Raw genomic sequence first — 15,318 nt, 5'->3', positions numbered from 1 at the left:
GCCGCATTAGTTAAATGTGCTCATCGGTGGGCCGCATTCATACACATACAAAACGCATCAAAGATTAAAAAATTATGTGAAACAGAAATTTTTATTTGAAACATGTTGGTCCACTTTACTCAATGCACTCGACATCAGGTTATTTCTGAAGTTCTTCATTCTGGCTGCTTCGTTTTGCAGAGACCAGAACGTCAACATTAGGCCTGATATCACGTGAAGTAGCCAATCGCAATGTTGCCTGAAATGTTCATCGGTGAGTCTTGACTGTAAAAGTGATTTGTTGATCTTCATTGACGATAAAAACTGTTCGCCTACGGGCGTACTGCCAAACATTGCTCTGATTCTAGCAGACGCACAGACTAACCTCGGAAACCTTTCTGTCTTTCTGTCTACTTTCTTTATTGACAGTACTCCATCGGCCAGCAATCAGGCACCAGAGACGTACACACCAACTCCACGGGTTAACACGCTCACAAGGGCTGTGAATAAGACAAGTAGGCAAGTTTAGGGTGGTTACAAGACAAGGGACAAAACAGGAGTAAACAATTAACTACTATTTACTTTAGGTTTTATAGTCACTATCTACACAGGCAGGGTGACCTAGTGGTCACTCTGTAGACCCTCAGACCATCTCCCGGCCACAGTTCTCAGCCTGCACTGCGCCGCATGCATTAGCCTCGTCACCCGGCGAGGGCGCTACAATATTTCCATGGCGATTATTGAAACAGAAAATGAATCTATAGAACAAAAAAAGTATCAAATGACCAAAACAACCGAATTTTATTGGTAACTTTTTGTCAGTCCAAGTGAGCTGCTGTGGGCTGTAGATAATTACACGTGGCCTGCGGGTCGCATATTTGAGACCCCTGGTTTACAGCATGGGCACAGACTTTCACAATTCCAGTAAATTAGTGTATTATGAAGCGTACAGACAAGTCTTTTGTCTCCTGACTTCAGATCATTTAAAATCAGACTCCACCAGAATCTGCCACAACCAGCACAGGTCACTGCCTACAGCTACACTCGGAAGTCCAAGTGAAAGGGTGTCAGGGTGCTCGACGGCGACGGGCACAGTACGGCGCACTCCTGACCCCAAGGGGGACGAAAAGCCTGTGGCTTCACCTGCAGGGAATGTGGCAAGAGAGCCAGGGAATGTCGGGACTTTTCCAAACCTCCTCCTCCTCCTCTGGGGTTTTTACAGCCACATTGTCAAAACATCCTTTGTTTTGACCCACGGTCTTCTCACTGAAAATCAGCAACAACAAAAAAAGCTACAAAACCACACAAAATGGGAACTGGAGAGTAGCCTGCCACTTAGATGGCCAGGGAAAGTAAAGAAAAGATTCCAATAATCCGGACCGGAATCCGGAGGTTATCCTATGTCAGGCTGGACTTCTGGCAGGCTGACAGCCAGCTGGAGATCTGCTCACCATTTGCAAAAGTGTTTTTTCTATGCTGAAGAAAAACGGGAACTCTTACCCTGCCTGGCAGAGACGCAGTCAAAAGCTGTAGTGCCTACAGCCTGGAACACTGGACCGAGAGTGCCCCGTACCCGAGCTCGTCTGGGGTTTGACAGGCTGCGTCAGCGTAGCTCTGAAGGCCTACAGTGGGTCAAGCCTTTGAGTGACATGCGTGACTGCTGACCTTGAAGATGAGCCAAGATATTACATAAATAAAAAGATGTTTTAATTGTAACACTATTAGTTTAAATCTTTTAGAATGACCTTCCTTGCAAAAATGGGAACATTTCATTCAAGACTAAAGCGGAAGAGCAATAATAAGCACTTTTTGTTCCGCTTGCACTGCACATTTATTTCAACCAGCTTCAGCGGGGGACAGACGCAGCACTCACAACCCAGAACAGGCTGTTCCAGGTTCTGTTTATTCTCACGCCAAGGATGCCACTATATTACAGGGATGCACCAGAGCGCTGGTGCGGAGTGCTTTCTGGCACACAGGATGCACCCTGTGTTGCTCCACGGGTTTTGGCTCAGGGCTGGCCCAGGTGCACTATTACAGGTTATGACGTCCAAAGACAGCAGTGAAAAGTGATTAACAGACTCCGACAACTCAGCCATACCAAACCACTGGTTTTCAAACACTAGTCCTGTCAGGATCAAGCAGATTCTTCTATTGTTACTGTTCTCTTGCAATGGGGTTTGAAAGCTTTGTCTCCCACTCAGCTGCTGAGCCCCACGCTCCAGCCCTGAGCTCCCGCTCATCGTTTCTCCCTTCTCCAGACACACAGTCTGATGACAGCAGACCGGAGCTCCAACAGTCCCCTTCCACACAGTTTCCTTCGAAACCATCTTCAGACTGCCACGGATGCTGGCTTGCTTTCTTTCTGAAGTACACCTCTTCACAACAGAGCTTGAAAAGAGTGGCGCACTGAGCTCGGTCCACCGCCTCGAACAGGAAGCCTGCAGCTCCTCGTCCTGGCCCGACACGAAGGACCCGGGTTTAACGGAGCAAATCCACTTTGTCCTCCGTCAGCAAATACAACCAGAGGTGATCTCAATCCAGCTGCTTTCTAGAAACATTTCTTTTTTCTGGAGCGGGGGAGGGAGGAGTTACAATATACTCCTGCCCAAGATCCTAAGCCCTGTTCTTAATCGAGCACTGCTCCGAACAGACACTGTGTTTCTTCAAATTCACCCCTAAAGCAGGACTAAACTGGTGACAGGCAATGGCAAACTTTCATCCCAGCCGGACCTCACCTTAAAGGTCCAATTACAGCCTCAGTTAAGGACTGGATTAGGCACAGTGCTCCTCAGGTCTGAGCCAAGCAGACAAGGGAGTCAGGGACTGATTCAGTGCCACAGTCTAGGGTGCAGAGGAGTGTGTGCCTCTCTTATTATGCCTCGTGAGACTTTGGGGCTCAACTCTATTAGCAAACAGCATTCATGGTCGTTTCTAGATTGCTCCCCCTCCCACCATCCCGTTCACCAAAATGAGACCTCAGCTCGGACCAACACCAGTCCGGTTCACCAGCTTGTGCTCGTCTTGGACGCCGCTGACCCGGCACCTCATTGGGCAGAGGTCAGCCACCGATGGGCTGGACCGAGTGGAATCTGTTTTGATGGATGAGATTAGCAGGTTTCACTCTAAGTGAGCACCGGAGGAGGTGGGGGTAAAATATTTTTTTTAGATTTGCAAATGCATTTGAACCAATTTGCCCACCTCACTCATTCGATGAAACCACCCCCACCTTCTATTACAACCAAGCCATGAGTTTAACTGGTCGTCTATTTGTGAAAGACTACAATGCGCTTATGCACAGAGACTGCATGGCTCTGTGGCTCGGTGTCCCACAGCTGGCTGGCTGCCTGACGGGAGAGCTTCGCCGCGACCTCAGCACACCCTCACCTCACTCCCAGGGCTGTCGGTCAGGACCAGCAGGAGGACTCCGAGAGGAGGCAGAGCATACATGTCACTCTGTTTAAGGGCTCCTGGTTTCAATTTGTTTAAAACAAAGAACTGGGAAATGAGTGAGGACATCAGGCCAATTTTCAATTATGTCAGTGAAGAGTGCAGAAACGCTAGTGGGACTGGAGGGAGCAGTAAACAGACAGGGAAAATTAAAAGAATCTTTGATTTGAAGCTTTAAGGCATGCATAAAAAACTGTACATATTTATTTTAGCCCTTCAGAATAGTCTTTTATGTTTTTTCCCCACAGATCCTCTTATTCAGTGCTTACATATGAATGGCCAGCTCATTAATCTGTGTATTTGGAGCTGTGCATCCCTGATGGCGAGACTGAAAATGGAACTCATGCTACTGCAGTGCAGACAAACTGTGCGGTCTGACTGTACCCCTGACTGTGCATTTAGTAAAAAGAACAAATTGCTGCTTACTCCAATTTGTGCCTGCTCTGCAACCAGCTGTGAAAAAGGAAATAAAGCAGCCAGAAGATGTGATGCCTTTCACTTCAGGAGTGGACAAACTGCAATGAATGTCCACTGAAGAAAAAAATCCCAGAACAAGAGGAGGGTTTCTCACCTGTTTTCGGCATAGATTAAGACAGATGGATTTGCCGCTAAAAACAGCCCCAATGCAGAGATGCAAACTGTCACAGCACACGTCACGACACCAGATCATAGGGCCTGACAATCGTTGATCACTGAGAGATAACAAGAGAGGCGATGTCATTTCTATTGCAGTTACAACAAGCATGACTTTCCTGGTGTCTCATCCAAAGCTCAGCTTACATATTTCACTTTGCAACTCACATTCCTTCGTGGATAACCTTTCTGAGAGGACCTGGATGCCATTCCTCTTAACAGAATGCTTTTGCAGGTTACTGGAAGCTAGCGGGCACTGCAACTTGGCACAGCACTGAGCAGAGTGCAGAACGGCCCACAGATGCCTATAGAAAGAAAAGGGAACAGCTCTCTTGTCCACTTCAGGCTAGAACTATACCATCAGTTCTACTGTGGAAAAAAAGGACAGAGCAGACAGAGCCTGGCACCTCTGTAAAATGTGGAAGAAGATGAGAGACCGTGGGGGTTGCTTAGTCACAGCCTGGTCTGTGCCAACACTTCAAAAGCCATATAACAGTTCCGGGGCGGTGTCGAAGTCAGATGGCCACAAACAGGATTTCCTTTGGTTTTACCGTAAGCTGGACTGCTATGAAAACGACCTGATTGGACGCTCAAGGTCTGATTTCCATCACCGGTCTTCTTCAGCGGGACCATGGTTGTATCAGACGAAGCTTGGCTGCTTCGCTAGAGCTTCCCAGATGGCAGCGAGGCATTCCCAAACAAGATTCCAGTGCCAAAACTAGGAAGCTCATACTCAAGGGCGCTGCTAGCATAAAGAAGCAATTGGACCACAGGAAATCAGGATAGTCTTCAAAGGCATTCTTCTAACATTTCAAGACCGGGAAATGCCGTAGAGTCCCATGCTATGTTGGCCTTTGCGCTTCCATTTTGTGCCTCCCTGCCACACACAGGCTAAGCCCAGACACAGAAGGACAGTGATTCATGAAAACCAGAGAGAACCAACTAATCCATGTACATGCAGTCTGTGTCCTTCATTAGTGTGTGCACAGCTCTTCTTCTAAAAACAGTCCTCATAAAATCACAAAGAAATGGAAAGTATACGTTCTTAAGAGATTAACTTATTTCTTAAATGTGTGGTGTCTTAAAAGAAACAGTAGAAACTCCAGAAAGGAGAACTGAGAGTGCATTAAACCCCCCGGCCCTTGAAAAGTGTTGACTGAGTCGAGTTCCAGACTCAAGTGAAACTGCCGTCGCCCCCTTGATCTGGTGGTGGGAAACACGTGGCTACTTGGGGAACCAGGGGAGCAGATGAGGCATCACAAACCACACCCACGACTTCGCAGACACGAGGAAACCCCAGAGCAGGACCAAAACCCAAACAAAGGTTCGAGGTAGGGGGTGGGCTTACTCTAAAACTGAGGATAGAACACAGCAATCCCTTTCCAAAACGTTGCAGGGATCCGAGACGCAGACGCAACGCGAGCCCGGTGAAGATCCGCAGGAAGGAGACCCTGTGGACATTTTGCTGATCTGTTGAGTTCTGGGAAACTCGCCACAGAGTTAAGAACAGCAACATTTCACAGGAAACTGAAACCAAACACCACAGCATTGAAGCACATCAGACCTCAGCAGATTTCTCCAGGATAGCAGCAGGGGTGACTCGGATACGTGAAACAGCGATATTTCTCTCGCTACATACATCTGATTACTTAGGCCGACTGCACGCAGCTACATTCACCACAAGTTTTTTTAAAAAAAAGACTTGATCGCTGAGCATTATGCTTATGTCACAATTTGGAAAGACCAAATTTTACATTTGCATCACAACCTCACTCGCAGTGGGTTCCCAAGTTATCAAACAGCCAATGTCTGCCCAGGTGGAGCGAAGAGCCTGCACACCTCCTGTGACACCTGCAAGGCCCGCAAGCCACCTCCACAGCAGAAACAAGACTGGAATGGAGGACTGGAGATGCTCTCTGTCAGAGAACTGACAACACGCAGGCACCTAGGAAATCGAAGGTGGAGCACCTGAGAGCAGCACAACAGCCCTCTGCCGTCAGGTCTCAGAATCGAGGCTGGGCCAGGCCTGGATGGTACTGGAATGAGAGTCCTCCAGGGAAATCCAGGAGGCTGCTGTAAGCTTTGCTGGTAGACCAGTAGGTGGCAGTCTCCCCACTGGAGCAGAACTTCTAAACCAATGTCCCAGTACAGTGAATGGGGGCATGGTGAATGCAGGAGGTGTTGTCCTTTGGTAGGCATTAAGTCCTAAATACATGGTCATTAAGGATCCCATGGCACTGTTTGTAAGAGTAGGGGTGCTATAAGTTGGTACCCCGGCTAAAATCCATTCTGGTCTTAATCTGGTCTCTCGGAATTCCTCCTTAGTTTGAGAAGCAGTTTCTCACTCCTCCACCTGACCTGCTGTGCGCTGGGGCTGTACTTTAGTGGTAGATGTTGTGGATCCCCTCCTGTACAGGAACCACTTTAGGACCCTTTGGGACGAAAAAGCACTGGGCAATTTCAAACAATTATCAAATCACAAATCAAATACCATCTCCTCTTTCTTCCACTGTGGACGAAATTAAATATTGCAACAACTGGAGGAAGACTAAAAGAAAAAAAAAGGATTTTGTACCCGTCGCAAAAAAATAGACTATTGAAAGAAAAGTGACATAGAAATGGAAGAACAGTATCTGACTCCCAGGCCTGAGCCAAGAACACCTGTTCAAGTGGAAACCGGTCGCACAAACACGATCATGTTCCCGCTGGCACGTCAGCTCGGCGAGGGGCCTCAACACGCTTCCAAATTATTTAAATGTATAAAACCCTCCGGCTAAAACTAAGCTGTTGTTCCAGTAAAGAAAGCATTGCTCATCCTGGGATCCGGGATGTCTCAGCTCGCTACAGGGGGATAGCAGTGGAGCGACAGGAGAAACTCCCTCCGGGTCTTGGAAGTGCGTCTGATCAACACCCGGACGAGGAGGAGAGAAAAGGGCTGGGAGTGAGCGCAGTGGTCAAGCCTGCCCGCTAGTGTCCAGCTGCCCTGGCGGGGCACGCTGGGAACACTTCTCTCTCCGCTGGCGCAGGTGAGGGCAGCGAGGCGTTTGGCGCTAGGCTGGCAAACGAAGCCGCGCGTGCTGAAAAACGAGGGCAGCTTCCAGGAGGCACGGCGGGAGTTTACTCCCCGTTCTGTCGCGTTGTTACCGCAAAGGAAACAAGTCTCGACAGAACGGAGGAATTCTCAGCAGAGGAAGCCGGCGGGCAGGACCAGAGCACACGCCCATGGCCCCACCCCGGACAGGGAACAGAACCAGGAAAACCACGCTGCTCGGTAACGGGCCTCTGCCTCTAGCTCCGGGCTGCTCACTCCTGCAGCGCCTGAGGCCGCTGTGTGTCGGGCCAGTCCCGTCAGCGCCCGGCTGCTCACAGCACCGGACGACACCGAGAGCCTCCGCAGCTTCTGATCAAGCACTATTTCCCTCTACCAAAAAAACAATGATAACAAATGGATTAAATTGAGTGCCCTAAAGAGTACGCCAAACGCCACTTATAACCACTGTATTAAACTCGAATACCTGCAGCACAATGGCAGTTGGCAAAATTTACAACACACAGTGGCTGCCACACATCAGATCTGATTTCTTTACTACTCTGACTATTGCACAAAGCACCAGTATAACGGCCGTGCGGACGCATGTTCTAGGGGGAGGGTATAGTGAAGTCTTCAAATGCTTTCATCTCTTACTTATGGGAAGCAATGTCTGCACCTTTTCAAGCTGTGACTGAAAAACAAAACTGACCGATTCAGACCCCACTAGGGCGAAGAGAGTTGACAGCGATCCGCAAAGTTTTTCCCCTTTCACCGGCTGTAAAGGCAAGAAAATGACCCCTTTTTGCGCTCTGAAAAAGGACATTCCACACTTTCTAATCTGCTTCCATTCTCAGCGTTGGGAAAGGTCTCCTGTACTGCAGAGCAGAAAGCATTCTCTTCCGAACACTGACATGGGTTTATATAATAAATGGTCAAGCAAACTGTTATTCGACAAGGTTTAACACGAAGCCTCTGTACAGCACCCAGTCTAACTTCAGGCAGGGAGGCAGGCCTGCCTACACTGGACAAAGGCAAGATCATCAAACACTGACCCCAACAGACCCGGAGCAACACACTCGGCACAAGAGGACCCAGACTACCAGCTCAGTTGAGAGACACAGCTAAGACAATGCTGCATACCTTTGCAAAAACACACCTGAATGGAGAAGAACTGGATTTTGGGGTGGTAGGGACTAATGCAAATATGGTTTGATCCAAGCAGAAACTCATTTTGGGGGTGGGGGTGGAGCACGCTGCTGTCACCTGTCTGGTCACTCGCACCCCGGGTCATCGACCCGTGGAGCTTTCTGTGCGGGTAAACTGCTGTTCCGCCTGCTGTGACGAGGCAGGGCTGTGGCTCAGAACGACTACAGCCCACCTGCCCACATTTGACATTTCGCTAGAACCTAGAGGGAAATTACAAAAACAAACTTTCGAAACGTGTGCGGTCTCGAAACCGGACTGTCGAGCCAGACGGACGAAGACTAGGATTAGAGACAGAGTCAGTGGGGGTGGGGGGTCATAGAAGCAAATTATCTTCTCATAGTTTGTTTTTTTGACTTCAGAGCGATGCGGGGGTAGGGGCAGACGTGTGGAGGAGGGGGAGACTGTGCTGTGATCCGCTGGTTCGAATATCGCCTTTTCAATCAGAGCTGTGTTTAGAAATCAGAGATCTCTGGGTTCCGGTTTGCGAGGGCGCTGTAAACACGTAAATAAGAACAGGGTTCTGAATTAATCACTCCCTTTTTAAACGTTAATTTGTTTCAGCTCCACGTTTTCACAACCGGTTAGTAGAGGCTCTGACCGGTGTATGTGGTTTAAGTGCAACGCGTTTGAAATGTCTGACCGACAGCGCCAGTCTCACCAGCGAAACTGAATTATCTCAGACTAGTTTCAAAGTGTCCTCTCTGTCTCTCTGTCATTCATGACATTTGTGTACTTTTACTTTGAATCGGGTACATTCCGAACCACCGTTGGATCAGTACTGGTTTAAAGGCGAGAGCGATACAGCCGTGTGCTAAAGTTTCGCAACTAGGCCTCGGGACCTCCACTGTCACAGTGTCGCCAACCTCCGAGCTCAAAGAGGCCGATCAACAGACAAACAAGTTCCCTCCATACGTCCTTGAATTAAACAACAGGTAGAAAACGGTTTGTTTTCAATAACCAAAATGCCCCCTGCCCCCCGCTGAAGTCGTTACAATTCATCCCAAAAGTACAGGGCTTTTGTACAAGAAGTGGAGATTTACGAACAAGACCAGCACTCTGAAATCTACTTTTTTCCACTGATTTGTTTTTTTTAAACTCCTAAACGAATTCTCCGCAAACAGACGACAGATCACACACTCCGATCTCTGGTCATCTTTTCTTGTTCCACAAGAGGGAAAAAAATCACTTCAGGGCGCCCGGCCGGGCCTGTCAAAACGGAACCAATTAAAATAATTTTCTTATCTAAACCAATCCGGGGGACAGTCTCTTCCGAGCATAAATTAAATCACTGTGCGAAACCAACCACGCCACATCCAAACTTTTCCATAAGAATCTCGCTAAGGCCTACGTAACTTAAAGACCAATTAAACCACCTATCCTCGCTCCTCAAATTCCGTTTTGTTCTTTTGGCTACACAACACGTACAGCGTCTTAATCAAATCCCAGTTCGTATGTCCTGTGTTTAACACCAATCAGCTACAGTCTGAAACATCCAAGACGCCCGTTTCCCCCAGGCTGCCCTCTCTCCCCAAGGGGGCTGTGTGGATCAGCGGCTACTCGCACCCCTGACATCCCCCGGAGCCTCGCCCGAGTGAGGCGGCTAGGCACTGAAGAGCAGCCCGGCTCATTCCGCCACGGGGAAGACCCTTACCTTCAGCGCGTATTTCTCCCCGTTTTTCTTCTGAAAGATTTCCAAAACCTTGCCATTGATGCCCAGCCCCAGGACCTGACTTGTGACCTTGTAATCGTCAGTAATTGCGTTCTTTTTGATCACCGGGCTGGGCTTGACGTGAAACTGCAGGAACTGCGCCGGGTTCGGCTGCTGGAGAGCCTGCGGCGGCTGCTGGTTCGGGAACGCCGGCGTGTTCTGGTTCTGGGCGCCGGATAGCATGGTGAGCGAGGAGGAGGCTTTCCCCGCGTCTCCTGGCTCAGAAAAGCCAAGTTTTAATCGCTTTTCCGCGAACTCCAATCAACCAGCGGCGCAACTGCCCCTAGTTACTAGTTACCAGAGGTGTAGCCAGCATACAGACGACAGCTGGGGCCGCCGAGTTCCCTTTTAAAGAAAACTGAATTTCTCCGTTGTTAGCTTTCGTGACTCAATTTCCAGGGCTGAACCTTTTCATCCCTGCCCCGATTTAAAAAAAAAACCCTTAAAAACGAAAAAATAAAACGCCAGGCTCTGTGTGTTTCCAGTTCTGTTCTGTATCCAGTACGACGGCAAATTCGTGAACAAACAAAACAAGAAATTCAAACATGGACACACTGAAACAAGTCGGACGCGCATACACACACGCTCCGGCTCAGAGCTGGAGAACCGTCCTTTTCCATCGGTGCAGCGTTCACGTGACGTCACGGCCTCCGCCTGGGCTTTCTGTTAAAGGGGAGGACTTAAAGGCCAACTGCTTTCACATTTAAGTAACTCTCCGCACAGCAGAAAATGCCCTGACACCTCTTGCTCCACCATGTAGGGGAACAACTGCTCCTGTTGATTTGTGAAACTGTCCAAAATCCCCAGACAAACGTTTTTTTGGTCCTTAACACGGACCATATGATAATACAGATTCTGTCATTCCTAGACAATACCCACTGCACAAACCGTACATGATACAGTTCATAAGAGGCAACGCATTAAATCTTAGAATCTTGAAGTCTGATAGAGTATATGATAAATAGATAATTACTAATGAGGTTAGTGCTATCTTCACGGTTCATTTGCAGATACATTACAGCCAATCAAACTCACAAACTCACAACTGGCAATTCACGGAAGCTCAACAAATGTGTGAGCCTGGTCAGTACCTGGATAGGAGACCAACTTGGAAAAACTAAGGTTGCTGCTGGAAGAGGTGTTAGTGGGACCAGTAGGGGCGTTCCCCCTGCGGTCTGTGTGGGTCCTAATGCACCAGTATAGTGACGAGGACACTATACTGTAAAAAGATACAATCCTAAGGGCGGGATGTAAAACTTAGGTCCTGACTCTCTGTGTCATTAAAAATACCAGGGTGTTTCTCAAAAAGAGTAGGGGTGGTACCCTGGACTCCTGGCCAAATTTCCCATCGGCCCTTACCAATCATGGCCTTCTTATAATCCCCATGGCTTCATTACTCTCCTCAGTGATATGTGGTGAGCGTACTGGCGCACTTTGGCTGCCATCGCATCATCCAGGTAGTGCTACACATTGGTGGTGATGGAGGTGAGTCCCCATTATGTGTCATTACCATCAACACATGGGAATTAAAACAAAAATAGTGAAACAATAGATCCGTTAGCCTATATGAAACAAAATGCCTTGCTCCACCAACAAGCTGATTAAACTCATAAAAGCTAACTTTATTACAGCAAATTCATGTTAAACAACATCATCTATCTCCTATTCCGTTTCATTTCCATCTCCATTCCTCTTCGTTTCCCTTTTCATTTTCTTTCATTTTGGGTTTTTCTTCTCAGAATAACATTTCCTGATTTAAAGCGCTTTTCCCACGAAAAATTCAAATCTGCCACCTTTAAATCAGACCGCGCCGCCATTGGCCGCGGCGAAGTTGGGTAGCAACAAGTGGTAGGAACTGCACTTTTGCGTAGATGCAGTACTGGGGCGCCGCCACTAGATGGAGCTCAGAGAAAGAGCTTTGTCTACTATAGCACAGCAGCCCCAAAGCATGCGCGCTGGTTGAACGGTTTCATCGCGGTGGGGGGCGAGAAATTTTGGGAGTCTGGTGTGTAGATTTTCAAAACCAACATAAGTTATTAATTTTGGAACTGTCGGCTTTATTTTCATTTGCAAGTAAAAACCAGCAAGAGGACCGCGAGGGGGCGCACTTGCACCGCTGCCTCAACTGAAGCACATTGCCGGACACACGGACCAGGGGTGTATGCGAGCTTAGCTGGAGCACAAAAGGTCGCTTCCAAATCTGTATTACAGTGGCGTACTATAAAACCAACCCCCGTGGCCTCGCTAGTCACGTTGGGTTGCAGAATAACAGACAGCATGCAGCAAACTCTTGTGAAAAATGTGAGGAGGCAGGTTGGGCATCGTGTATTTGCCGACTAACTCCAAGGGCATTTCCCAGGGTCCAGACCCGCCGGTGCTGTTGGCTTTTCTGAACCAAGGCAGGGTTATCCCACTGCGTGACTGCTTGCGTTAAACACCATCAGCTTTGTAACGGAAAGCCCCAGAACAGGCTGCGCCTTTCTCCTGATGTTGTCATAATGACAGTCGCTACACTTCCTGCTAAGGCAAAGGCCACAGATGCGCTAACGAGTGTGGTTACCTGTCAGTTACTGACCATTTACTGCAGCATGGGGCCAGAAAAACACCCTGACAACAGAGACACCCTAATAAATGGTTTACACACTTACACACTGTGCCATGAGTTACCCAATGTGCCATGAGTCGCCTTGGAAAGCTCAGAGCCCAGCGCCTCTGAGGCTGACCTGGGAGAAGCATGCTGAGACACACCAGGGCTGAGGCAGCTGGCATCGGTTTTTGGCAGAGTCTCACAGCTTCAACCAGCACAGGTACAAAAACCAGACAAGCAAAAGGAGAAGAAAGTGGAGTGTTTCCTGCCCATTTAATACTGCATGCAAAGGACAACAGCGGTTTAAGGCAGAAAGCCATGCTGTAGCTCAGTGTGCTCCATGTAAAAAGAGGGAATGAGGTGAAGACATGCACAGGCGCCCCTTCATAAAAACCTTTCTTGGTGCACTGTGGTAAAAGCAGAGTACGATACGTAAGACACAGTACAATCATGCTGCAGCATGATGAGGTGAATGAAGCCTGGATTATATTAGAAGTATGAATTCATGGCCAAACTCCAGATTAACTGCAGCAAAGGGCTCTGTTGTCCTTATTGTCCCAGTGGGCAGATGTGGACGAACGTAAATGAATTCCCAGATGGCAAAGAGTCCCCCATGTGTGAAGCGAAGGTGTCACTTCAGATACACACACCAGGCCACGTGCGCAGCGCAGCTCCAGAACACACACAGTGGAGCGAGGCAGCAGGAAAGCTGCTGTCTGCTGGAGACTCTGACTGCGCGTGGACACATGCGATGAAGGCGGCTGTCCCTGCATTTCAGAAAGTGTAACAGATGGACAAGAAACATGGGAAAATGAATCCTAGGAAAAGAGGTACCCCTGGAGCCCCTGCTGGCCAGTCACTGTGCCAGTCTAGTCTCTTGGCACAGAACAAAACACACTTATTGCCATCGAAACCCAACACTGAGCACATTTCAGGAAGAGAAAAGCAGGAAGCAACTGATATAATTCTCACACCCTGTGCTTAATTTGTTCACTGTCTGATTTGCCTCCTTGAGTTCTTTTACACCTTCTTGTCATTTTTCCACGTGGTGATAACTGTTCTGTGTTTGGAAACATAAATAAAAGGTCTGGAAAGATTAATTAAACTGTCGTTAAAAAGATTTAAGACCTACATAAATCCCAAGCTGTAAACACACCGTTGTGTGCACATGCCTTTCCTTTAAAAGGGTTAGGACCATGCTACTGTGCAGTGTGAAAAATTCAAGCGAATTCAGCTTCCTATCATGCTTTGAGGTTAGCTATCTTACCCACTGTTTCATTATGAGAGAGCTGCGTCTCCCTGATAAGGACCACTTCAACCCTGAGCCAATCCTGGAAAAACAGGGTACAAGGTGAGAGCACAAGCCAGTCCATGGCAAACTATAAACATGCAGGGACCATGTGGAGACACCAATTCACACAGCCAGCATGTCTGTGGAAGGTGGGAGGAAACCAGAGCACCCAGCAAAGCCCTTGCAAACAACAGGAGCATGCAAACTCCACACAGAAAGTGCTGTAGTTCAGCGTCAAACCCAGTACCACACCTTCATGCCTCCCTCAGGTTATTCCTTTGGTCACAAAAGCCTTTACACACAGGCACATTGATGCAATTATTTATGCATTACGCTTTCATATATTATTATAAGAATGGTGTCACTTCTACTGCTACTTCTGCAAGCACAATTTAGCAATTTGGCAGCAGTTAGTACGCTACAGGAACGTGTGATACGCTGGTATAGTTCAACAATTCTGTAGCTCAAAGGAACTAAACACTGTCAGTCTAGAACAGACCGAGACGACACCAAGGACTTGCTAGCTTGTGTTATGGCATTCGCTCCTGTCAGGACTGTCTGGGGCACAAACGACTCAAGCCTTGACGCTTTTGAAGGTCTTTAACAGCAACGGCAGTGCAAAAACAAGACCCCTATTTCACTAAGCGGAAATAATTACACTGGCAGACATTGTTTTTCTGGGTTTAGGAAAAATAGAAAGAGACTCCATGACCTTGAAATGCCATGAAAGGAGTAAAGGACAGTTGCTATTTTTGTTTAAATAAAGGAATAACTAAGGAGACTAAAATCTTGTAAAATATGTTTGATTTCTCTGCTGTGCATATACACAGCTTTCACTTCTGTATTGTGGTTTAAAATACTAATTGCACCTGAGCCTATGATGTTGCTATGGAGATCTCAGACTACAAGACAGAAAAGTGTGCATTGTGGATAACTGAGAATGGATTTTATTTATTCAGCATATCTACTTTTTAATAAAGGAGAATTCAGATGAAAAAAAGTCAAATTGCCCAGATCCTGCTGTACTTTAAGCGCACCGTGGCAGAAGTTCTGACCGCCTGGTCATAGAGAAGTGTTGAAAGGCCCCGAGGTGTGAAACAGTAATAGCCGGCCCATCAAAATTCCTTCCCCACACATGCACTTCCCAGAGCATATGACACAAAGAAGAGTGACTGTCAAGGAGTGCAGTACCCCAAGCCAGGCCTTGACTCCAGCCCAGTCGTGTCACGAGACTCACGTCATGCACATGAAAACCCAAGCAACACTGAAGCTTCACCGAGGAAAATCCCAGAGACGGCGAGGGAGGGACTGGCCTGTACACTCTTCCTCTCTCTCATGGCCCAGGGCCAGGGTGGGAGGGAAGAGGGAATGAGAGCACTTGGTTTCCCAGCTCCTAAAAAAAACTTTTTCCTCAAACTAGACTGTTTTGGCTG

At 48.0% G+C, this 15,318-nt stretch overlaps 1 protein-coding gene across 1 annotated transcript in view; it reads right to left on the bottom strand.

The window, feature by feature from the left end:
• LOC102692535 (MAPK activated protein kinase 2) overlaps nt 1–10,630 on the bottom strand; it is a 52,095-nt gene extending 41,465 nt beyond the window's left edge. Inside the window, exon 1 of the mRNA XM_006628566.3 lies at nt 9,951–10,630. Within this exon, the coding sequence (XP_006628629.1) occupies nt 9,951–10,190 (240 nt within the window). The 5' untranslated portion in view covers nt 10,191–10,630. The remainder of the gene's footprint in view (nt 1–9,950) is intronic.
• Between the last annotated feature and the right edge of the window lie 4,688 nt (nt 10,631–15,318).

Source organism: Lepisosteus oculatus, chromosome 5 (assembly GCF_040954835.1).
Source record: "Lepisosteus oculatus isolate fLepOcu1 chromosome 5, fLepOcu1.hap2, whole genome shotgun sequence".
In the NCBI taxonomy this organism is placed as follows: domain Eukaryota; kingdom Metazoa; phylum Chordata; class Actinopteri; order Semionotiformes; family Lepisosteidae; genus Lepisosteus; species Lepisosteus oculatus.
This window is presented reverse-complemented; position numbering and strand designations above follow the sequence as displayed.